Source organism: Acinonyx jubatus, chromosome A1, assembly GCF_027475565.1.
Source record: "Acinonyx jubatus isolate Ajub_Pintada_27869175 chromosome A1, VMU_Ajub_asm_v1.0, whole genome shotgun sequence".
In the NCBI taxonomy this organism is placed as follows: Eukaryota; Metazoa; Chordata; class Mammalia; order Carnivora; family Felidae; genus Acinonyx; species Acinonyx jubatus.
Window position 1 is genome coordinate 183,984,644 of NC_069380.1, and position 25,155 is coordinate 184,009,798.

At 35.4% G+C, this 25,155-nt stretch overlaps 1 protein-coding gene across 3 annotated transcripts in view; it reads right to left on the reverse strand.

Annotated features, from left to right (window-relative positions):
* Window positions 1–12,212: 12,212 nt before the first annotated feature.
* The window catches only part of GABRA6 (gamma-aminobutyric acid type A receptor subunit alpha6), a 140,135-nt gene continuing 127,192 nt past the window's right edge, over window positions 12,213–25,155 (reverse strand). For all 3 annotated transcript variants that reach the window (XM_053226774.1, XM_053226771.1, XM_053226775.1), the window contains 3 exons: window positions 24,902–25,054; window positions 22,898–23,157; window positions 12,213–13,601 (listed from right to left, as the gene is read on the reverse strand). In XM_053226774.1, coding sequence (XP_053082749.1) covers window positions 13,326–13,601; window positions 22,898–23,157; window positions 24,902–25,054 — 689 coding nt within the window. In that variant the 3' untranslated portion in view covers window positions 12,213–13,325. The remainder of the gene's footprint in view (window positions 13,602–22,897; window positions 23,158–24,901; window positions 25,055–25,155) is intronic.

Genomic DNA, 25,155 nt, shown 5'->3' on the forward strand with positions numbered 1-25,155 from the left:
CAGATGAATGGATAAAGACAATGTGATAGCCACAAGCACACACACACACACACACACACACACACACACATACACTGTAATATTATTCAGCCTTCACAAAAGAAGGAAATCCTACCATTTGCAACAAAACGGATGAACTTGGAAGACATTGTGCTAAGTAAAATAAATAAGTCAATCAGAGAAGGGCAAACTGCATGATTTCACTTTTATGTGACATCTGAAATAGTCAAACTTGGCAGAAGCAGAACCTAGAATAGTTGTTTCCAGGGTATAGGAGGAGGGGGAAAATAGGGAGTTGTTCAGTGGGCATAAAGCTGGAGTTATAAAAGATGAATCAGTTCCAGAGATCTGCTGTACAACATAATGCCTATAGTTAGCAATACAGTATTGTGTACTTAAAAACTGTTGAGGGTAGGTTTCATGTTAAGTATTCTTATAACATTATGGAAGAAAAGAAGGGAGGGAGAGAGGGAGGGAGGAGAGAAGGAAAAAGAAAAGAGACACAGGAAATGTTTAGAGGTGATGGATATATTTATAATCTTGATTGTGGTTATGGATTCATGAATATATGTAGTTTTCAAACTCATAAAATTGTATATATTAAACGTGCACAATTTTTTGTATATATACCTCAAAAAAGTTGCAAAAGGATTTTAAATAAAACTAGAGTACACACACAGACATACAGACATAGAATGGCACTGATATACTAAAGGACATACAGTGAATATGTTGAACTATGCAAAATAAATAAATAACCCATATTACAAATTATTGATGTTGTATTCCAAAACCTCATTTAAATAATTTGAGAATTGAAATTGATTTTCAAACAGAAAGAAGAGGGGCGCCTGGGTGACTCAGTCAGTTAAGCATCCGACTTTGGCTCAGGTCATGATCTCATAGCCTGTGAGTTTGAGCTCTGCATCGGGATCTATGCTGACAGTTCGGAGCCTGGAGCCTGCTTTGGATTCTGTGTCTCCCTCTCTTTCTGACCTTCTCCTGCTCATGCTCTGTCTCTCTCTCAAAAATAAACACTAAAAAAATAACTTAAAAAATAAAACAGAAAGAAGAGTAAAATAAATTGAAAAATAACTTTTAAACAAAGCTTGCAACAAAGTTGTTTTATTATTCACCCATTTTCCTGTGGAGGTAAATAAGTTGAATTAGGTAAATAAGTTATAGACATGACTGCTTGAAAGAAATGTCCTGTATAACATTATTTAGGTATGTTTGCTCTGTTCATTAATTCAAAATGTTAATCTTTAAAATAATTCTTTTAAAACTATTTGAACTCCCTGAGGTTATCATCTGAGTAATTGAGCCCATAGGTAAATAAATACTGAGTTGATGTAAAAGGGAAAACGGGCAGACACAGCTATAGTTTCACGAGAGTCTGGTACTTATGCTAAAACAAAGAAGAAAATAATTTTGGTACTAAACAAGTGGAGGAACATTTTCATCTATTGATTTATACTCTTAAAAACAGTTCATTTATTTTTCTAGAGGTGGCATCATAGTAAATGTGAAATATGGACTTTAGTTTTTTACATCATCTGGAGAAGAAATAATTGATGTCACTGATTTGTTGAGCTCCAGGCAGTTGATTAGCTACATTAATTATAACCTGAAGGCTTTTTACTTGTGCCATAAGTATAGTCTCTGCTTTCCTACCAAAGCCCAGAGTGGTTTTTACATTACTGTGTGTAAATTCATGATTAACAATCTCTTGTAATTCTCATTATGGACATCATCCTGGTCAGGAGCGATCACCTGTGCAATCTGCATGCCGAAAATAAACACTTGGGTTAGCATAGAATCTCACCACTAAAATAAATGACTTTGGTGTTGTGTTGTTTTTTGTTTTTTTTTTCAGATGCCAGGAACATTGTCTGTTTCAGGATCCATATCTCTTCTACATTGAAAGGAAGATATACTCTGACACTTCTCTGAGTGCCCAGACCCCAAAATGCCCAGAGACTGAAGAGAGAACCATTGAGCAGTATAATAGAAAGTGAAAGAATTCAAGTCGAGTGTACACCAAGCAATAGTGTTATGTGGGTGAATCACTTTACTATTCTGGCTTTCCGTTTTCTCCTATAAACTACGTTAGATTAATTACTCTCTCTGATTCCCTTCTGCCTTGTCATTCTATAATATGTGTCTGAAACTGTGTTGAATCCTTTTAGATGCACCTGCCAAACAGTAGAAATTCGATTCTTCAAGGGTGGTTCTGAGGACTAAAGTTGCACAATGTTTTCAACTAAAATTTGCCTCTTTTTATCCTTTCTGTAACCCCTTAAAAGAGTGTGCCTCAAGCATTGAGTGACTTTTCTGTTCTCCTCAAAGAAACAATAAAATTGAAATTGAAGTCAAGAAAGTAAAAATTGGAGATAATTGTGGTGAAATCATGCTAATAATTTTGAGTACTCAGTTTTTTTCCATAAATTATTCTCCATCATGATCCAATTAATCATCATAATATCTCCTTGAGGGAGTTAAGTAGCTAATATTACTAGATGAATAAAGATGCCCATTTTACTTTAAGAAGTATCTTCCCAGCTTTATTTTTAACACTAATTACCTCCTTACCTAGAGTAGGATGAAGTATTCCAATAATACCACATATGTTCCTTTCATGTGGCCAAAAATAGATTATCTTACAGATTTATTTCATGAATTTGATGGTATTTCAAAAAAAGCAATTAGATACCACAGTGTAGTGAATTCTAAGTTCTTATTTTCTAAATAAGACTTTAATAACTAAATTGAATCCACAGGCTTCATGAACTTATCAGCTCTTCCATTAATTTGCTATGCATTCTTGCCCAAATTCTTTAACATATTTGTTCCTCACTATAAGAAGCTGATAATTTAATTGCTCTGTTAATATTTAAATTTCTTAAATACATTGTACAAATTCAAAATAGTATTATTTTCATTATGTCCAATATCAATATTTATCCATTGAAATGAAAACTGTCAGGGGAAACAATGACCAGCTGATGCTCTAAAACTATTTCAAGTTTGTACAAATGTGTGTACAAGGTTACGATCCTATGTATGCCCGAAGTATGTACAAAGCATACATCTAACTAGGTCTTTCTTTTTATTTTTCAACTGAATAAGTGAATCATGGTTAAGGCAGAAATTAAATTAGGAATTTTCTCAAAGTGTTTAGTATGTACTGAATTATTGAATTGGACATGATCTTAGAAATAATGTGCTCCTATTCTTGTAATGTACTGATGCTGTGTAGTAAAGTGATTTAGGAGAAAGTATTTGGGGACAAACACTGGATTTTAACTACCACTAAGCAGTTCTGTAGACTTGGCCAAAACCTACCAGTTAATTTTTTGCAGTTTTGTAATTGAGTTATTAATTTCTAATTCATTGAACTTACTTAGTGTTAAGTAAGACAATGTATTCAAAACACTTGACATACTGAAAATAAATGGAGGGACAGAGGGTGAGAAGAGATGAAATGATGTTTCTTTGTCCAGCGAACTACTAGGTGAAGTCTTTATTTGGTCCTTTAGAATTCTCTTTGACTCAATTTTCTAATGTCCTCTGTTTTCAACTGGGCCATGGAAAAGGAATGTATAAGAATCAGCCTATGGATATTTCTACTTTGTCTTCATATCTCTTAGGTTCCATTGTAGCAGTTTCCACTGAAAAAACAAAATGAACAAGTTTGGGGAGTGAGCCAATTTGGCAAAGATCACTCTTCTCTTCCTGTGTTACTTAATGCCCCTAGCAGAGCATGGCACTCACTCACCCATGTCTTCTTCATTACTGCCATATTGTGTTACAAATATCTCTATTAGCACTTCCTTCCCTAGATTCTAATTATCTGTTGATGTTTCTCTCTTTTTCACTAGACTGAGTTCCTTGAGGGCATGGGGTATACATTACTTGTGTTTTTTTTTTCTTTTTTAATTTCAACACAGCTCTGACACATGGTAAATGCCATTCAGTCTGAATGAATGAAGTTTATGTGTCAGATTAATAATGGGAAATGAATTAAGACAAAAAGAGAAAAGACAGAAAACAATCTACAGGTTTGAATTACAATTCTGTATCATCCTGCCTATCTGAGCCTTCTTTACAGCCTGATGGCCACACTTGATATGAATTAAATAATTGTGGGATAAATGAAGAATTGGCCACAATTACTTTAAAAATGATTATTCTATAGATATTTTAATTTTAAAATTGCAACGTTTATCCTAATTGCTATTCGCAGTATGCTATGGTTTATTGGTCTCTGCATATGTACCAGGCACTGTAGAGGGATCTCTATATCAAAATTTAAGCTCCATGGTTATAGAGAAGTAATTTTGGTACCCTTATTTTACAAATGAGTACATTGGAGCATGGAAGTGAAAATGATGAACTAAATTCATAGGTAATTGTAAACACGTACTGGTGTTTCTCTTTCTCCAAATGACTTTATGATCATCTACTAATGAATGTCACAATGCATTCAATGTCTGATTGAAACATATTTTTGCTAATGATAGTGAGAAAAGGGTTGGACAGTTGCTAGAAAGATGAAAGGATATGAATAATGTGCATACTGGCTAATTGACCCACTTGCATTGCCTATATAGGAATGGAGAGAGCACTCCACCCTCTTCTAGTCTATCCTAAATATTGCTCTTCAGTGTCTAGGATAGACTCATAAACCAGGAAACAGAGGTGCCTGATTTGCTAAAGAACTAATTAAGAGGCTACTGCTATAAACTTGCTAATATGCAAATATCTTATATTGGCATATGCTTCTCAGTATTCTAAGCTCTTTCTCATAAACTAGCATATAATAGGCTAGGAGAGAAGCAACAAAGTGTTCTGGTTCACACACAAGACCGAACTGGATGCAAATTCTGACTCTGCTTTTCTTTGCTGACTGTGAGCAACTTCTATGACTTTCTTTGTAAAAGATGGGAGGAAAGATCTTAATAATACCTTCCTTAACAGATTTTATAAAAATAAACTACTTAGAATATTATATGAATTTTCAGTTAAGCAAGGCTAGCAGTTTAGGTCCATTTGAGATGACAAAAACAAACAAACAACATTAACAACATTAAAATGACATTCAATGAAAAATGTATGGAGCATCTATAAGATATCAGATACTGCACTAGACACTAGGTAAATAAAGAAAAATAGATTCCAAATAGCCTTCAGTTGTCTCAAATTATCAGTGGACTCCTAAGTCATAGTTCTGTAGTCAGCTAACAGTAATGAACATTTTTTTCTACACTACTTTATATAAGATGATATTTTACTCATATTATCTTCACAACAACCTCTTAAGATAAGAACTATTATTATCGCCAGCTTTCAGATGAGAAAACCAAGGTGGTGAGAATTTAAGTAACTTGCCTAAGATGGCATATTTAAAAAGGGCTTAGCTGTACCAGACACCCTCACAGTCTATGCTGTCTTCTGTGAGATACTGCCTCATGTGTGTCATTTCCACTCTTATAGAATGCTTACGGGAACAAAAGGGGGGTAATAACTTCTGAACAAGATGTCACAGCAGATATTTGTGCATTCCTGCTCAATTCAAATACCCTGAAATAATATAGATTTTAAAAAATAGGCAATTAGTCATATTCAAAAAATAAAACTATATGTATCTGCAATCCCTTGGTGATAAGTTGGTATTCAAGTCATATGGTGGCACAGCAGTGGGAATCATGTTTAATCATTTGAATACTCTTGCAGAAACTGGGACTACCTGGTAAAACAGCAGAACCTATGGCTGCAGATAGCCAGATGCAGGGGCCATGCTCCTCATCAATGAGCTGTGATTGGTAGAGCACCACGTAACCAAGAGTTACACGTTCAACTTTGCAAACCAGAAATTTGCTGTTTGCCTGTGACCCAGGAATAAAGCAGAAGCACCATGCAGGTATAGGGAGTTTATCTGTACTACTTGAGGAGGTAATACAAAATTTTGCAGAAGACAAAAATGGATTGTGGATCTTGTTTCACCATGAGATATTGTGCAATTAACATCCCTTCTGTGAGATTGTTTCCTCACTTGTAAAATGTGCATAAACAGAATACAGTTCATTGAATTGTTGTAAAGATTAAATCAAATAATATATCCAATACAGTAAAACCTTGGTTTGTGAGCATATTTCATTACAGAAACACGCTTGTAAGCCCAAGCACTTGTATATCAAAGTGACTTTCAAGAAACATTGGCTCAGTTGTGTTTATGCGACATTTAGCATCATTTACTACTCGTATTGCAAGACATTGCTAATTTATCAAGTGAAATGTATTAGAAATGTTTGCTAGTCTTGAGGAACACTCACAGGGCATGTTACTCATAATCCAAGGTTTTACTATACTTATAAAAATGCTTCACTCATACATGTACTTACTCATACTAAGACTAAACCATTTTTACTTTAACTGTTTATAGTAGAAATGCTTTAAAATATTTTAACTCACTCTTAGGATATTTTAAATGGAGTCACTGAAAATTCATTATACAATTATTGTAAAATAACAGAAATTTAGGTTGTTAAAGGATTTTGGAAAGCATCTAATCAAATCTCCCAATTATAAAGATGTAGAAATGGAGCCTCAGAGACATGAAGTGATTTGCTGATGGTTCACCTATATATTTTATATTCTTCTGCCTCACTGCTTTCTATCTGCTGTCATTTCTACTTTTGGTCTGCCTGATTCTAAAGCCCCTCCTGTTTCTCCACAGTTTACTTGTCTCTTCCACTTTGGGGTAAGAAACAAATTAGAGTGAACTAGGTTTAATATATGAGTGAACAGGCTTTGAGTGAAGGTAGTGATTCTACTGTGAGTAAAATACTTGCCTTTCAATACCTATATTTTGGTTTATTTACTTTGAGTATTGCCTAGTTGTGAATGGTGGTGGGAGTTGAAAGGAATTCTGGGCTAAGCATCAGATTATCAATTTTATGAAAAATTAAAATCCTTAGAAAAGCAAAATACAAATAAAAGCGAGGCATTGTTACATTAACATATGGATAAATATAAAAGTCAGGTAAATGAATTAACTAGCTACCACCACTAACAAAAAATAACCCAAGGATAGTAAATAAATTATGAGATTTTAATGTGTTCAATTAGAACTAATATGTGAAAGTTAAACAGAGAAGGTTGTCTGCCAATTCATTTTGTAGTAATTGAGAAACAAGCAAATTAATTTAAGAAATGCAGGAAAAGTCTATTTGCATATTATCTTTATGACTGTACATAAAGCATCTAGTCTGGAAGAATTCCCATTCAAAGGGACATTAAATTAGCATAGTGCCGGTCTATAGGTCTCCCCCAATAGTTACCCACATGCTTGTGAACACCCATAGTCAGAGAGATGAATGTTCCTTCTAGCTCAGGTTCTGGAGAATTTAAGACAATAATTGCTTTCAATGTTTCTGGGGCAGAAAGCATTAGACGGCCAAAATCTGGGTTAAGGACATTTGTAAACCATAGAACTCTTTGAAAATGTACCCTTTGTGTTACTAACACCTCATATCACTCAGACTTTTCTACAGCAATTTGAAGTTTTGTTTTGGTTTGGTTTTGGTGTGATAGTACACATTTTATTTTTTCATCTGCAAATATTTGTTATAAGCAACTTTATGATTACAGATTTCATAGACCTGATATGGAATATTTATAATTTTAATCTTATCAATTGTGTATCAATGCTTAATACTAGCATATAATGAGATGACGTGATGAAGGTGATGATAATGGTGATGATGATGATGTTATTAACACTCACTTATTATGGTGCCTTATATATACCCGACACTGTTCTAAGCAATTTCCATATATAAATTCATTTGATGATAACATATGGAAGTAGGTTTTTACCAGTAAGTGCTTTCTGACAACAAGTCCTTCTGCTCCTAATGGCTCTACCACCAGCTCATTATGGTTCCTGAAATCCAACCATGAAGTAGTGTTTTAGAGAGCTTAAACCGGACATCAGAATAGTTTAGGTTCCAGTCTGTGTTCATGTTTAAACTATTGTTTAAACTATGTTTAAACTATTGCAAATTTATCCTTCTATGTTTTGTAACACCAGTACTGAACTGCACAGCTTTATTTCTCCCTTTAAGATGTTTCCTACTCAGTTCTGCGAATAGGAAGCCCTCTAGGGAGATGAGAAGAAAGGAGAGAAAAAGAAGAAGGGCTTCCTCATTCCATCTTAGTCTGTTTTTCTATGGCCCTCCCCTCTGGCAGGAGTACTTAGTTCTGCCTCTAGGTGCTTATGCATTCCCAGATCTAGCCTCGTGGTGACCCAGGCACTGACCTCTTTTAAAAGTTTGGGCCCAGGCTCTTTGGAATCTTTCCAAGATGACATTCCTAGCCCTTCTTCTTTTTTCCCATAGTTTTAAGGATAACAGCTATTTCTCTATCTGAACTGCACTTGATACCAGGAGATTCTGAGGTTTATTTGATCATATCCATGTCCTTTAACGAAGCATCGATCTCCTTTCCAATAGGAAATGACATAGTAGTAATTAATAATATGAAGTCACATCACAATTAATTAAAAATGTCACTCTTGTTGATGATGTAATGAAGTAATCCTGAGAATCAAGTGCTTTCAATACTTAATTTTTATGGTAGTTATGATGACTACAAGAACTATGGGTGGTTGGTCTGCTTCTGACTGCATTGGAGAATCAACAGGCAGGAAAGTATAAGCTCAGGGTTTTTCCTTCTCAGTTGAAGTTATAGAGAACAAAAGACCTTTTATGGCAGTCTCAAAGAATTTCTTATTTCTAGTAGCCATAGGGCTGGCTTCTCCTAAAAAGTCGATGTAGATTTTAATTGTGCTGATTATAGAACTATAATGTAAATCAAAATCTTACACTGGCCATGTATCTCATGAGAGAGTCAGGATATTAATTGGGAAGGAAAGTGAGGCTAAAACTTGGATGGTGACAGCTGAGTGGACTTGAGCAGGGCTGAGAATCTTAGAACTTTAAGGCTTCCTAAGACTTTCTTATAATGGAAACAATCCACCTTCCTGGATGTGAGAAGACACTCCTGCTCTTGAATTCAGATCCTTCAGTGATTCTGTCAGATAAAAAACTGCAAATCAACCAGTTGACAGGCCGACTAAAAAAAAAAGTAGTAGAGGAAGGGTGTTATTGTGTCAACTACAATCATGTAACTAATTACAGATATGGGAATTATAGAAGGTATGAATATTTCCATTCCTTGCTCACTATTACTTTCCTAAATATATATAGCTCTAGATATCTCTAAAGATCACATGGGCATTTAAACTAATTGATATTTGTATATATTAAATAGTTTCTTTTGACCTCCTTTCTCCTATCCCTTTAGTGTTCTACATAAAGGTGTTTTCATCATAGAAAGGCTTACAATGGACTCTTTGGGAAACAGATTATTCAAGTGTGACTGTGATTATATTAGATTAAATGTCATCACTCAGAAATGGATACTGTAACTGCTGCCCAGAAACGGATATGATGGCTGTGTGGATCTTGTATATCTCCTTTTTGGACAAATGTTGAGAGTATTTTGTTTGCATCAAGGATAATTGCATCTTCTGGTTGGGAGTCAGCATACATATACAGAAGTGAATGTGTGATATCAATTAACTAACAGGGTGAAGTATGTCTGTTATTAAGCATTTTTCTGTCATCTCCAAATCCAACCTTCTATACCCTATTTTATGATGCTGGGCCGGGAACTCTTTAATTTCCATTTCTTTTCTGCCCCTGACACGTTATTCTAGTAGAAGGTGCTGGAGGAAGATTAGAAAGCAGGTGGAAAGAGAAAGGAACGTTCTCCTTTCTATCAATTTGTTTTGCCTTCACCTTGCAAAAACAGTTGATTAGAGTCTTCAGTGCTTTGCATTTCCAAAGCCAGTCTCCCGAAGGTATCAGTTGCAGTCAAGCAGCACCTCCTCCTTGCGAGACTAATCCTAAATGTGCAAGTGTTCTTTGGCACGTGACAGAGATCCCAGCAGCACATGGGCAGACCACAGAGGTCTGAGACCCAGCCCCGAGGTGCCCCTTCTCCAATTACCTGTGATTCCAGCATCGGGCATGTGGCACCCTGTCCTTGTCTGACTCCCAGCTCTGGGGTTTCCTTCTCTGAGCTGCTGAGCTACTTTCATCATCCAGGTGGTGTCTTCTCTTCACATAATGGAGTCCAGCTCTAGAAGGCCTCTTGCCTAACTTTCTAGGCTCTGTGAATAGTACCATCTTTCTTTTGGTGTCTGCTCCTATAGTTACTATTTCTATGTTGCTCATTCATCAGTTTCTTCTGTATTAAATTCTCTTTATTGAAATACCTAATCTGGTTTCTGTTTTATACAGTTCTAATTTGTGTTGACTGGGATAACTCATGTCCCCATTCAGACTCAATTCCTTACCTGTTTAACTGGTGGGTGATTATAGAAGGGATTGTACAAATAATATCTAAGGTGATGTTTCCCAATTTTTTTTTCTGGGGAATACTAGTCCTAACACTGTCTCCCTGCAAAATAATACCTATGGCTGAGGGGATTTGGGAAATGTTAAATACTGTAGCAATCTGTGAGAGAATCATAATGCACGTAAACATAATAAAGGCTCTGAGAAGTCCAACAGAAAAGAAACTTATTTTACTCTGATTCAGCACATCTTCCCAAATTACTTGATTAGAAAAACTGCTTTATTTTCATTTAACATCTATCACCACTCCATGACATACACTGAGAAATAGTATTCTCTAAAATCCTTAGCAATTCAGAAGTTTTATAATTTTATGGATTTTTAAGATCATTTTATTGGGGTGAAATCTGCCTCTAATATCTAATGAGTTTAATTGGTCTTACTTATCTGTTTCAGTTCTAAGCATAAACGTTGACTGAAAGTAATGTCCTTTGCAGTGAAATGTAGAATGATTGCTGAGGACGCGGCAGGAAAGATGTCAGAACACCAGAAAATTACTACAGGAAATGAAAGACAAGATGAGAGAATTCTGGAGGGGATTAAAGAACAGAGTTACACTGGGTTTGATGAGGATATGTATGGTTATGGCTATGTGAACAAGCTATGGATTCGCACTATGTGGGTGTGGCTCTCAGTTATACTATCTGAGTGCCACTGGCTTTTGAAGAAAATTAGTTATCTTCTCTGTACCTTGGTTTCTTATTTGAAATGGAAGTCTGGGGTGCTTGGGTGGCTCACTAGGTTAAATGTCCAACTCTTGATTTCAAGTCAGGTTGTGATCTCAAGATTGTGAGGTTGAGCCCTGCATCAGGCTCTGCACTGGGTGTGGAGCTTGCTTAAGATTCTTCCTTTACCTCTCCCTCTGCTCCCCACCCCCCAACTCTCTCACTTTCAAAAATAAATAAATAAATAAATAAATGGAAGATAATAGTGGTACATACTTTACTGATTTGTGAGGAAGGTTAAATGTAACATAGAGTGTAAGATGATTAACCTCTGCCTAGCATTTAATGTACTTTCTAAAACAGAAACAGGCCCTATATAATTAGACTAATTTAATTTACATATAAAAGAATAGGAATGACACAAGTATAAATTGTTCAAAATGGAAGGACCTCAAAAGGGCATCTGATCCATCCCTCTTATCCTATAGCTGAGAATAGAAGGAAGTCTCCCAGAGACCAAGAGATTTGGTCACGGAGCTAGTTAATGGAGATGTTGGATGGAGTTCTCTGTCTCCCCCCCCCGCCCAGTAGAGAGCTATTTCAGTTAACTTGTCATTTGTTAGGCTGTAGAATTTTCCCATTTTTCTGTATTAACTCAAGAGTAGTAATCTCAAAATGTTTTTTTCTGCATTCATAGCTCAGGGTGATATCAATGATATTTAAGCCCCAACAACAGCAATGAAGAGTTTATCAGTTTGGACAAACCATATCACATGCTTTTTCCTACTCCTAGTTCCTGTTTCTCTAAGAGTATCATTCAATATGGGAGAAACATGGCTGGACTTAGAATCAGGGAGAAGTAGGATAGCATAAAAAGAGAAATAGTCTCAATTTTTTTCAGCTTTATTGAGGTATAATTGACAAAATCACAAGGTATTTAAAGTGTACAATGTGATGATTTGATATATGAATACATTATGAAATGATTCTCCCCACTGAGTGAGTCAATTAATGTATCTATCACCTCACATATTTACCTTTTTTTTTTTTTTTTTTTTTTTTTTGCTGAGAACATTCAAGTTCTACTCTTTTACCAAATTTTAATTATGTAATATAGTGCTGTACTCTAGTTGTCATATTATACACTGGATGCTCAGACCTTATTCATCTCACAACCGAAAGCATGTTGAGTGAAGCAGGAAAGACATGAAAAATCATCTCTGTGAATACAAACTTAACTCTCTTTAGAGTGAGATGACTGAGACTGCCTGTCCCATACCTTCTACCTGTCAGAATCACTGGGGACTCTAACATTGGGTAGAGGTAACCACTTCATTTCTTCATATTTAAGAGAAAGCTCTTTTTCCCTATCTTTATTAACCAGATCCAGGGAACCATGTTTATTTTTGTTTTATTTAGTGGCATACTTAAAAAGGTAGAAAATATGAGATATAACCACAGTCAAAATATAACAAAGTTTCCTTATAGTCTCATTTTTTTCTACAATCTCATGGAATTATGATGAGCATATTATTTTTAAAGGAGCTCCTAATGGGAAAAAACACCACTGTATTGCAGCTTAATTAAAGCGATATACATATGTATACTTTATGTATTTATTGAGGTAAAATAGCACAGCAAGGTTAAAAACAAATGGCTAAGTTCAGGCTTAACTGTTAATTGTTAATACAGGCTTAACAATGTCACTGGAAACCATTTTACTAGCACAAAGGCCTTCAACATGCTGGTATTAACCTATTGATAAATATTTAGACTATTTATATTGTGTACTCTTTGACAACTAAGCCAAAATAAACATATTTTAAGGCAACCTTTGGAAGTATTAGCATTTCTTATTTTATCTTTGTGGTTAATGCTCTTCACAGTGACAATTAAAATATTGAACATTGAAAGACAAAGATTGGCAAATTCATCTTCAGGGCATCTTATTCTCATACAAATTCTTCCTCTAACATATAGAAAAGTCAGTTTTCAACAACCTTCAACTTCCAGTTTTGAGGGGTAACATTATTGCTTTTTGGCCCAAATATGCTTACTCAAAGCTATGTGTTACAGGTTTTCAATGTTCAGAAAAGCATCCATACAATTCTTAATGTATTTTTAAAAATTAGAAAATGAGAACTTATAGAATAGAAGTTATCCTGGCTGCAAGCTATTCAACACTGCTGCTCACTTCCATTGTGTCTTTGGAAAGATAAACTACCCAGTATACAAGGTTAAATCCTGCAAATGCAACAGGGAACAGAATCCGAGAATACTGGTCTATTTTACTGGTGCCTCCAAAGGCTGCAGATAGTGGTGGGGGTGTGACAGGTGTTGACTGTAAGATAGGAGCCCTAGTGAGGACTTTGCTGGCCTCAGGGGATGGAACTATTGGCAAGGTCAGAGAGGAGATTCTTTTCTTCAGATGATACTTGGAATCAGGATGCTGTAGGGAAAAGACATAAAATTCAGCCTAGGTAAAAGACTAGAGATTACTTAGTTATTCACTTTTTCATCACTGACAGATATTTATTGACTACTTACTATGTAAGATAAAATATTAGCAAATTGTTAATAGTATTTGATAGTGCTGCTTTTCCAAGAAAGTGTTAAGTTTAAAAAAATGTTTTGTGTCTATCTAACATCCTATAATTTAATCCATCAGAAATTGATGCCAAGCATATTCCACATCCCAGAAACTGTGTTGAGCATTAGGCTATTAGGAAGAGATGAACCGTGTTACAAAGGCTTATCTAGCCACTTGCAATTGCTGGCGATGCATAAGCCTATAGGGCAATGAGTGTGGGCAACGAGAGGGGAATTCACTTTGGAATATATGGACAATTAGTTAATATAAGAAAATATAGCGGTGTGCCTGGGTGGCTCAGTTGGTTAAGCATCCAACTTAGGCTGAGGTCATGATCTCATGGCTCGTGGGTTCGAGCCCCACATTGGGCTCTGTGCTGACAGCTCAGAGTCTTAAGCCTGCTTTGGATTCTGTATCTCCCTCTCTCTCTGCCCCTTACCTGATTGCACTCTTGTCTCTTAAAAATAAACAAACACTAAAAAAAGAAGAAAATATAGCAATTCAGTTAGTTGATATCATTCTTCTAGCCTACATCTTTATCATCACACATTCATAAATTTGAACCAGCTGAGATGACAACAACAAAAAATATTAAGGTGCTTGTATATGTGAAAAGCCAGTGGCAAAGTATCAATACCTTTAAATTGCATGGGATGACTGTTCATTCCTTGAAATACAATTGCCTCTTAAGCCCAGAAGTTTTATATTGAGAGCTTTCTGCTTCCCATTCAGAACTTCTCCACTGGTCTCCCTCCATTCTAAGTCACCAAAAAATGATTCATTGACTGACCTCAGAATTGTTATATGTTCTTTTTTATCATTTGAAATCATGAGACAACTAATTTTTGTCTTGAAAGAGATATTTAGCATATTAATTGTTAGGTGAGAAGTCTAAGTCCAGAGGGTGGAGGTGAAAATGCCTCGTCCATAGTTGCACAGCTATGGTGACTAGTAATAAACTACGCTGGTCAATTTCAATGCTTGTTTCATCATCCCCACATTTTCCTGTTTTTACTCTGAAGGATTGGGTCTAGTTCAGAGACTCTAATTCTGTTTGCTTTAGCCTCTTTTCATACTGTTAGAGACTAGGGAATCATCCTTTGATTTGTATCTTTTCCTGTCTACATCCTGTAATAGTCACTCTCCTTGTGGCCAGGTTGTTGTTGCTGGGTCTGCCTTCGAACACTTGCTGTACATTATCTCTGCTCTTGTAAAACTGCCTTGTTTTCTCCCTGGCAGCAAAATCACCACTTTGATGCCTGGCAGGGTATGTTACTCACATGGGCAGACTCCTGTGGCTTTAGCCAGCAACCCCGCGGCAACAGGATGAGGCAGCTGCCTCCCCTGTGCTGGTTGAGCCACAGGACCAGAGTGACCTGCCGATGTGGTGACATTTGGAGTGTGAGAAACAACAATTCCAAGAACCTCTTCTCTCTATCTTCCTCTCCTGAATTTTGCTGTTTGATTTGTCATGGTATTTACTGAGTATCTAAATAATAATAGATATCATTGACAGTTCAAGCCCAGTGTGCTTTTAGAGACCATGGGAAAATCTCTCTCTTCACCAAAAACAGAAATGAATCTCTATAGTCAAGTTTTATTTCTCAAGCCCATGGTGAATTTCAAGGAAAGTGTATCTTTATTTGTTAGGTATTGGCGCAGAATTGAGCTAGGTATTCTGGACAGAATTAAATAAATCATAGGTCTTGGGAGTAGAAGATAATTTAAAATAGTAGAGGTTTCAGTCTGCTGACCTTAGGAAATAAGTGACACTTTCTACTAAAAAACATGTGACAAATAAGGACTACTGTGCTCAGGGTCACCATTCAGTATGAGGATAGGACCAGAGTAGTGGTATTTTGGTCTCAGTGTATGCTGCCTGTCTTAGAAAATAAACACAGTAACTTCTTTCAAGAGCTTTCTATTGGCTTTCTATTGTGTATCTCAGATTCTAATTGGACTTTTCAGCCATTGAGTATGTTATTGAAATATTCTCCACATAAAAGAGCAAAATGTATTACTGTTGCATTTTCCAAAAAGAGTTATCCTCTTCCCAGATCCATGGAACACTAAAAAATTTTACTCTAGTAAAATTTCTAAGGATCGTGATGGAGTAGAAAGAGGGCAAGCCTTTAAAGCAGATTCTCTTTTTAAACTCACCTTGATTTTTAATGGCATGCATTGCCTGTGTTCATTTCTTTTTTAAGGAGAAACAGGGTAGACATAAAAAAAAATTCATTGAGACAAAAAAGTGATTATAAAACATAATCTGCCATAAAAATATAAAGCATTGTGTTATCTTCCCCTCTTTAGAGCTGTGGGGCAAAAAGGTATTTGTCAATCTTTTGGCATTGTCACACATAACTTAATAAGAATTACCAAATGACTTTTGTCCAGCGTTAAGCAACATCACTCAAGACCAAACACCATGAAAAAATTAATGACATTACCTTGGAATTAAAGATTTGCCATTTCCTCATCTACTTCTCCAAACAATCTCTATGGAGGCTTGCTGAAGAGTTAAGACAGGAGAGTCAAAGAGCCCTGGATTGCAATTCCACATATACTACTTACCTACTAAATGAAGTTTCCATCTTTAAAGTTAGGAATTAAGTTTTTTCTTTTTGTTAAGAATTTGAGGAAGAAAATGTAAGATATATTTATATAATAGATTTATAGATAGATGGATAGATATTTTATATATATATATATACATATATATATATATATATATTACAGAGAATACTTTTTAGCCTTAAAGTTATTATCATGTTCTTACATTCTTCCTTCTAAACATTATTGTGCCTTATCTCCTTTCCTGACGTGAAATCCACTTATTGGTAGAGGGCATATATTCTTCATTTAAAAAAAATTGTTTTAATATTTATTTATTTTTGAGAGAGAGAGAGAGAGAGAGAGAGAGACAGATTGCAAACAGGGAAGGGGCAGAGAGAGAGGGAGACACAGAATCTGAAGCAGGCTCCAGGCTCTGAGCTGTCAGCACAGAGCACATGTGGGGCTTGAACTCATGAGCCGCGATATCATGATCTGAGCCTAAGTGAGATGCTTAACTGACGAACCACCCAGGCACCTCACAGGGCATATTATTCTTAAGTATGAGTGTCCCACATTGCCTAGCCAGTGCATAGAACAGAATATATTCTTAATAAGCATATGCTGATTCAACAAATGAATGAAAATCTAAAAATTTCCAGAATTTCTTAGTCAGGCAAAGAGGAGAAAACAAAAAGTTTTATGATTGTTTTACATTATATTTTAGTATGTTGTTTCATATTATACTGTAAGTACCATATCTAAATGCTTACCAGTAACAAGCACTGCACAGCATTTTGCATGCATTATTTTGCTTATTCCTAGAAAAAATCTATAAGGTAATAGTATTATTTTCATTTTAAAGATGAACAAATGAAGGCTTAAGCAGGAAGTTCACACAATAACTGGCAGTGCCTGTGATGCTACCAATCACACTCTTAATCATTTTTGTGGTTTCTTCCCATCAGCTTTAAGGTTCAGGGCATGGCTTCCCAACCACTGAATTATTGACCTTTTGTGTAGCATACTTCTTTGTTGTGTCCTGTACATCATGAGACGTTGAGCAGCATCCCTGCGCTCTACTCACAAGATACCTGCAGCAACCCACTCCCCAATGTTGTGACAACCAAAAATATCTCCAGACATTGCCAAATATTCTCTGGGGAGAAAAGTCTTACTGCTGAGTATCACTGATTTAGAGTCACAGCTATCTCACTGCCCAGCAGTGATTGGGGGGTATTTCTAGCAGGCAGTAAATACGATATGCTCAAGGAAATGCAAGAGGCCTGGCTAACCCACATGCTGGACAATCAGTTCCTGCATAATTGGGAATTGGCAATACAGAAAACTGGACTACGATTTAGAAGAATCACATTGAATTTCTGAAATGAAAAGAAAGCCAATTTTGCAAGCCATTCAAGATACAGGTTTGCATCAGACCCCGCCTGCTCTATTGTAAGCCCAGCAGCTTCAGCTGATGGTAAAATAGGTTTTTGTCAGAGTCCAGATGAGGGCTCAGCTTGGGGCTGTCACTGTTTTGAGTGGAACACCTGTGGTTTTGAATTTTTCCAGCGCTCCCCTGCTGCTGAATGCCATCCTGCTCTGGGTATTTATAGAGTACTGCTTTGTTTTAAGTAATGCCACATTGCAAAGGTACTTTGAGTCAAAGTGGACTTTATGACAATCAGTTATTTGATGTAAGGATAAGACATTTGGAAAGTGGTTAAGGCAATTTTGATATGACGTTCAGTGAATCCAATATATTATAGAGGAGGGGGCAATGGGTTACCTCACAAGAGAGAGATTCTAACCAGGGCTGCATTACTCAAGGAACAAACAAAGCATCTGTTTTTAGAATCAGCAAACAGGGCAACAAATATAAGAGAGAATATTTTTGAGGGTGAGAGAGAGAGAGAGATGACACGTGTCAGAGGAGGAAAGGGAGACGGAGGGAAAGAATCTTAAGCAGGCTCCACACTCAGCACAGAGCCTGATGCGGGGATCAACCCCAAGAACTGTGAGATCATGACCTGCTCCGAAATCAAGAGTCAGATGCTTAACCGACTGAGCTCCCCGGGCACTCCAAGAGAAAACATTTTTGAAAACATTTAGTACTTGATATTTTAAAAAAAACCCACTATTATATTAATTACTTTGAAAGAAATAAAAATTCCATCAAATTTTCTTGCATCTACGTAATATCTGGTAGAATTGGGACAGAGACGATTCCAGAATTTCTATAAAGAAGCAGCTTATTGGCAGCAATCTGGTGGGTTAGTGGTGTGGGGCACATGTCTACAAACCATATTGGAATGCTTAGAGGGTAGAGAAGGAAATACTGGATGGGGATTTGATAGAGGGTATGGGGAAAGAACTAACCACCTACATCCCTCATCTAATCCACACTACCCTGTCTATAATTTATACAATACACAACCATGGTGAAGGGACTCAGAGTCTCTCATTAACTTACTTTAACCCTTAGTTCTACAGAGTAATAATAGTATTCAAAGAAATCTTGGCAATATTTGGAATGCAGGAGGCAAATCTTTCATTATATGCTTTGTATCTCTTTACATAGGTGGAGGGAAACATAATAATGGCTGAGCAGATCATCCCACCCTTGAAAGGGATTATAAAAAGGACATAATATGTCTTATTTTCCTCTCTATGCCCAAGTTTCTAGCAATTGACTTAGTGTTTCTAGAACAGGACCAGGTTCATCCTTCTATCTCAGCTTAGGCATCACTTCTTTCAGAATCATGACCCCTCCAGTCGAGTTAGGTATTCTCACATGGCTCTTCCTTAGCCACTATACGTCTGTAACCAAAACCTTTATCACAATGTTTTGTCATGGCTTATTGGTTTGTCTTTCTTCCTGTTGAACAAGAAGCTTGTGAGGGAAGAGGCCCAATTGATGTCAATCACTAAATGTATCCCCGGCATTCTACAAAGGATATGGAACATAAAAACATTTAACAAGTACTTATGGTATGAATAGTTCAATGAATACATAGGTATTCAATAAATGGGTTCCAGATGAAAAGAAAAAAAAATAAATGAATAAATAGCATAATCAGTATAAATATAATTATTGTCCTGGCTAATGAAATTTTGGGCAATTTTGTTTGTAGATAATTTACCAAGAATATCACACCTCCTGTGAAGAAGAAAAGCCACATTGGATGTGTCAATAGGTGGGGGAATTCATTCTTAAGAACATAGGAATGAGGGCTTAGACCTTTAAAATAACAAGGAAACTAGAAAAAAAATCCAGAAATTGATTGAGGTCCAAACTTGGTCTTACACACAAAATAAATATACCCTAGTCACATAATAATTAATGAAACATGAAGATAAGAATAACTCTCTAATCCCAAGAGAGCATGCCAGATAAAAATAATAAGGAAGATACCATATAAGCAAGAAAGAAGCTGTGGACAGTTTCTTCTCAAAATCTAAGAAGAAAGAAAGAAAAAAAGAAAGAAAGAAAGAAAGAAAGAAAGAAAGAAAGAAAACAAAGAAGGAAGGAAGAAATGAAGAAAGAAAAGAAGAAGGAAAGAAAACCCAGTATCTACTTCCAAATGCCTTAAAACCAGGAGGATCATTTGTCTACAGAACACTGCTGAGGATTTAGTTTTAGATGTCTCTTTGGGTTTGAGTACTACATTTAAAACTCCTGAATTTCTTTGCCATTATTATATTACATTTCAAGGTCAAAATCAAAGTGATAAACTTTCTCCCATATTCATTCTAAGTAGTTTCTTGTGAAAAGCAATGAGGACATTAAAATATAAACTTAGAATCACATGAAATATCTAAGCACGTAATTTTACTTCAACCTCACCACATTGGTTTGCTATTTTAATGTTCAAATTACTCAAGTAATGTTATTTTGATTACAACTGAATAGCCATTTTTAAATGTCATGGTATTTGAAAGAAAAAATGACCTGGCAATCATAATATACCATTGTGTTGTATAAACTGCAAATGTGTAATTTATGTTTGTTCCTCTGCATTATATAAGGCAAATTGCCAAGGTTTGACATGAATAAATAAAATGTAAATGTTCTATGTAATCATCTATATTTATTTTTGATACCTACAAGGTTTGCATTGTTAGGTTTGCTTATTTTGGTTTTTATTTTTATTTTTATGCTTTGACCAGCCTTTTAGAAACAAAATGCAGCTTTCCATTGCCTTAAAATATTTTAAGTGAAACCAGGTTAAGAAATAAATTTTTTCATAAGAAAAAAGTCAACTTGCAATCAACTTTGAGATGATTTAACATGCATTTTTTATCTAGCTTCCCAAAGGACCTGCTCATTATAGGTTACTATTTTAGAATCATAGAAGATAGCTTATATGAAAACCTGAGATCTTAAGTTCCATCTTATTAATGAATTATACCTTTAAAATAATAGACATAGGGAATGCTAACTCTATACTTTCTCCAAGGATTTGAAGTCATTTTCCTCTCAGTGATCCATATTCCAAAAGAATTGAATAAGGAAGTTGGTCTTTCTTTTTATCTCAATATCAGATCAAAGAACATATTTAAAATCATTTGAGTTATTTTTTATCTTGTCTCTCATGAATTTCTCTTTTGATTTTAATTGCATTTCTCAAAGAAAACTGTTAAACTGAATTCTGATAAATACCAATTCTTCTTTCTCTATAGACACATGTTAAGATAATGTATGGCCATTGGGACATATATTGATTATATGTCTATATATATACAGACAGTTTATAACATAATCACTTATTTTTACAAACAAAATAATTCTCAAAAATATTTTCTGAAAAAAAATATTTTCAAGTGTTTTGGACTGAGTCTTCAGAGTAGCATCTTTTTTGCTATAAAATTGATATTTTTGTGGCCTTTCAAAACATTTATATAGGGGCGCCTGAGTGGCTCAGTCGGTTGAGCGTCCAACTTCGGCTCAGGTCATGATCTCGTGGTCCGTGAGTTCAAGCCCCGTGTCGGGCTCTGGGCTGATGGCTCAGAGCCTGGAGCCTGCTTCCGATTCTGTGTCTCCCTCTCTCTCTGACCCTCCCCCGTTCATGCTCTGTCTCTCTCTGTCTCAAAAATAAATAAGTGTTAAAAAAAAATTTAAAAAAAACCCAAAAACATTTATATAAAGAAAACAACATTAGGTCATAGGAAGAATTTTGGGAATGGCCTAGCATCCTGAAAATATTTTATATTGCAGTATGCATTCCTTTATATTTCAACCTTTGAGAAATTATTGGGGAGGGGATGGCCTCTGCCTCTGGTGGATATCAGGACTTATGGAATCAATTTCTAGTTTTCCTACCAACTAGTAACTAACATTTCCCCCCCTCTGAGACACTATTTTTGATTTGTAAGCAGAGGTAGTTAGTCTGGATCACTGGTAAAAAGAATAGTAAACTTTTTTTTTTAATGAGAGCTAATTTAAGAAAAAAAATCTTTAAATTATATCTTATTTTATCTTATCCTTGGAGAAAATAGATTCCAAGAAATACACCAAGAAACTTGTTTCTTAGTATATCAAACCAGATGTTTCAATAGGAAAGTATCATCTTTTTACTCAAATACATGCCTGAGTATTTCAGAAGTACAACACACATAGTAATTTTTGTCATTAAAGTTAACCAAGGATTACCTAGACTTCATGTGGTTCCGTGATTTGGAAATGTTCACAAGAATTGGTTATAAAGACATTTTTAGTTCAAAGTGTTTGCAGTACTTGATGTTACAGAACAAAATTTTCTTGTTTTAAGAACTACTATTTGGAATTTGCATTGACATAAAAACTTGCATTTGTCAATAAGTTCTAAAATCCATTAAAAAAAGTGTGTGCAGTTGAACTGTTGTGAGAATTTACTCAGATGTGAAATTGAAATTTGGGGACACATTCATGACCCTTGAATTATTAATGCTATCATTTATTTCTTTTTCAAAAAACCTTTGAGGACCAGAGCTGAGCAACAGAAAATCTAAACTGAATTTTATAAGTATTTATCACTTATTATTAAGTCTTTGAATAAGAACAGGTTGGGATATAAGCATTTAATATACAAATATGAACATGAGAATGTTTTCACGTAAATCAAAAACTTTGCTTATGACTCAGCATTCACAGAACCTATTATTCATATCTTGCCTTCATGAAATAAAGCAGCAAATAGACAATTTCTAACAAAAATTGTCTATTCTATAGGAGTCCCTGTTTATTTCCCTAAGACTCTGAAGCTTCATTAGGAACTTTTTCTTTTTCACTTTATTCTCCCTAGTTGGTAGAAGTAAACCTGTTCAAAGGAAACATCTAAAGGCTGAGAAGAATTTTCTCATCTCCTCTGAGAGCACGGAATCTGCTAGTACCAGTGAGGATGATAAAAGAAGAATGCCAAAAGTTTAGAGCAAAGATAAATGAAGGATTGCTGCTTCAGGTTTCTTTTCTTCTATGAAGTTGGAAAAGAAGTTGGCCTTAGAACCAGAATTATGTAACTTGTGCTCAACTAATAGTATTTTTGGATTACTAAGTTGTTTGTGATCACCATTTGGCTGCCTTTTCCTAACTGGTAGGTAACATTAGAAAAGTAAACAATTACCAAAACAATCTCAGCTTCCAAGGGTTCAGTCGCTTTTGATATTGTCACTGGGGGTGAGGCTGCAATCTGTGCCCTCCTTTTGGCCTTCTGTGTCTGAAGATTGGTAAAATAGTTGACAGCCGCAAATTCAATAAGAGCAGAGAAGACGAAAGCGAAGCAAACAGCTATGAACCAGTCCATGGCAGTTGCATACGACACTTTTGGCAAGGAGTGCCGGGCACTGATGCTTAGTGTGGTCATGGTTAAAACAGTGGTGATCCCTAAAATGAAAATGAATGAGAAATGCAGCATTAGCATTTAGAATCTGATAATAACATCAAATGACAATGTGTCAGTGGATTAAACGTTCTGCAAATGTAATTTTTGTTATTATTGTTTTTTTTAATGTTTATTTATTTTTGAGAGAGAGCACAGGCAGGGGAGGGGCAGAGAGAGAGAGAAAGAAACACAGAATCTGAACCAGGCTACAGGCTCTGAGCTGTCAGCACTGAGCCCAACGTGGGGCTCAAACCCACAAACAGTGAGATCATGACCTGACCCAAAGTCGGACGCTTAACTGACTGAGCCACCCAGGCGCCCATGTTATTTTTGTTTTTTAATTGTTGACAATTACTGTCATAGGTATTAAAATTTTTGTATCCTTCAGTACCCAGTGCAGTGGCATGTACACTGGAGTTGATCAAAAAAAATTTTTTAATTTGATTTAGTTTAACTATTGTAAAGCTTAACTCGCAAATAATTCTAGTTGTTTACTTCTTAAGAAAACTCACAGCAAGTAATTATCATGTAAGTACTAAAACCTTGAACTCCTGGTCTATCTGAATAGATGATAATATCTATTATCATATTTAAGAAATCTATCTGGTATGAATAGTAAACATACATTAAGTCCCTCATTTTTTAAAATTTCTAGCTTGATTTTAAGATAAAATATTTACTCATGAGAAAATAATTTCATCACTGAGTTGTCAACAGTTTCATGTCTTGTATTATACTTGGGGAATTTATGTAATTTCAAGATGGTCAACATCATTGTATAGATATTCTTTTATAATTTGCAGAAGGAGGTCTATTTTAAAATATACTAAATTAAAAAGTCAAAATTCATGTGAGATTTCAGTTCAACTCAGGTCTTACCTATGAACTTCTAAATTATAATCATAAAAACTCAGAAAAAAATTGGATTTTGTTGTTGATGATATTTTCGCTTACAGCTCTTTCTCTTATTACATTTTGTTCCATCAAAACTAATAGTGATTCTATATATCATAAATGGAGCTCATTATTTATGTTGAACCATGGGAAATTGGTTATATTTAACTATTTTCAGATCTTGAAAAATGGCAACGTTTTACAATTCAATCTAATAAAAGCAAGATTTAATTTATATATTAGATATAATTTATATATCAGGGTTCAATATCTTAGCCTTTGTTTTCATGGGTTTACATGTCAGTTGTTACTTTTCTGCTTTTCCTTAGTTATGAAATAGCAAATTAAGATTTTATTTTATTTTTTTAATGCTCATTTATTTATTTTTTAGAGCAAGAGGGTGAGAGAGCACAGGGGAGGAGGGGAGAGAGGGTCAGCTGTCAGCACTGAGCCCCATGCAGGGCTCAAACTCATGAACCAGGAGATCGTGACCTGATTCCAAATCAAGAGTTGGGTGCTTAATTGACTGAGCCACCCAAGCATCCTGAGATTTTAAAAAAGAAAAAAACAACAACAAAAAAAAACTAAAACGAAACAAAAAAGCCTCCTTAATAGGGCACATGAAAGTCACAGGAATCCAGCCAGAATTCTTGCTAAGACAAATTTTTTGTAGATTCACCACACAGCTTAGGATAATATAAGGGTCATTTTATGTAATACATATGCCTGAATAAGATAGGAGTCTATTTCCTTTGTGGATTGAAAAAGTGCACTGGTGTGAATATTCCCCTAAAATACACAAGCAATAATTGCTGGAGGATGGGTGAAGTATAGCCAAAGAATGAAGCATACCAAAGACAGTTCTGGCTGGGACAGACTCCTTATTAATCCAGAAGGACACTTGAGAAAGAATGACTGTCATAATGCAAGGAGTGTATATCTGTATCATGAAGTAGCCCATCTTCCTTTGCAAGTGGAAATAAACTGTCATTATTACGTATTCACCTGTTGGAAGACACATATATCAGAATTATTGCTCTTGACAGTATGCAAAAAGAATGCAGCTGGAAATAAATCTTGCAGATCTTTAAATTAACATGGGCTAG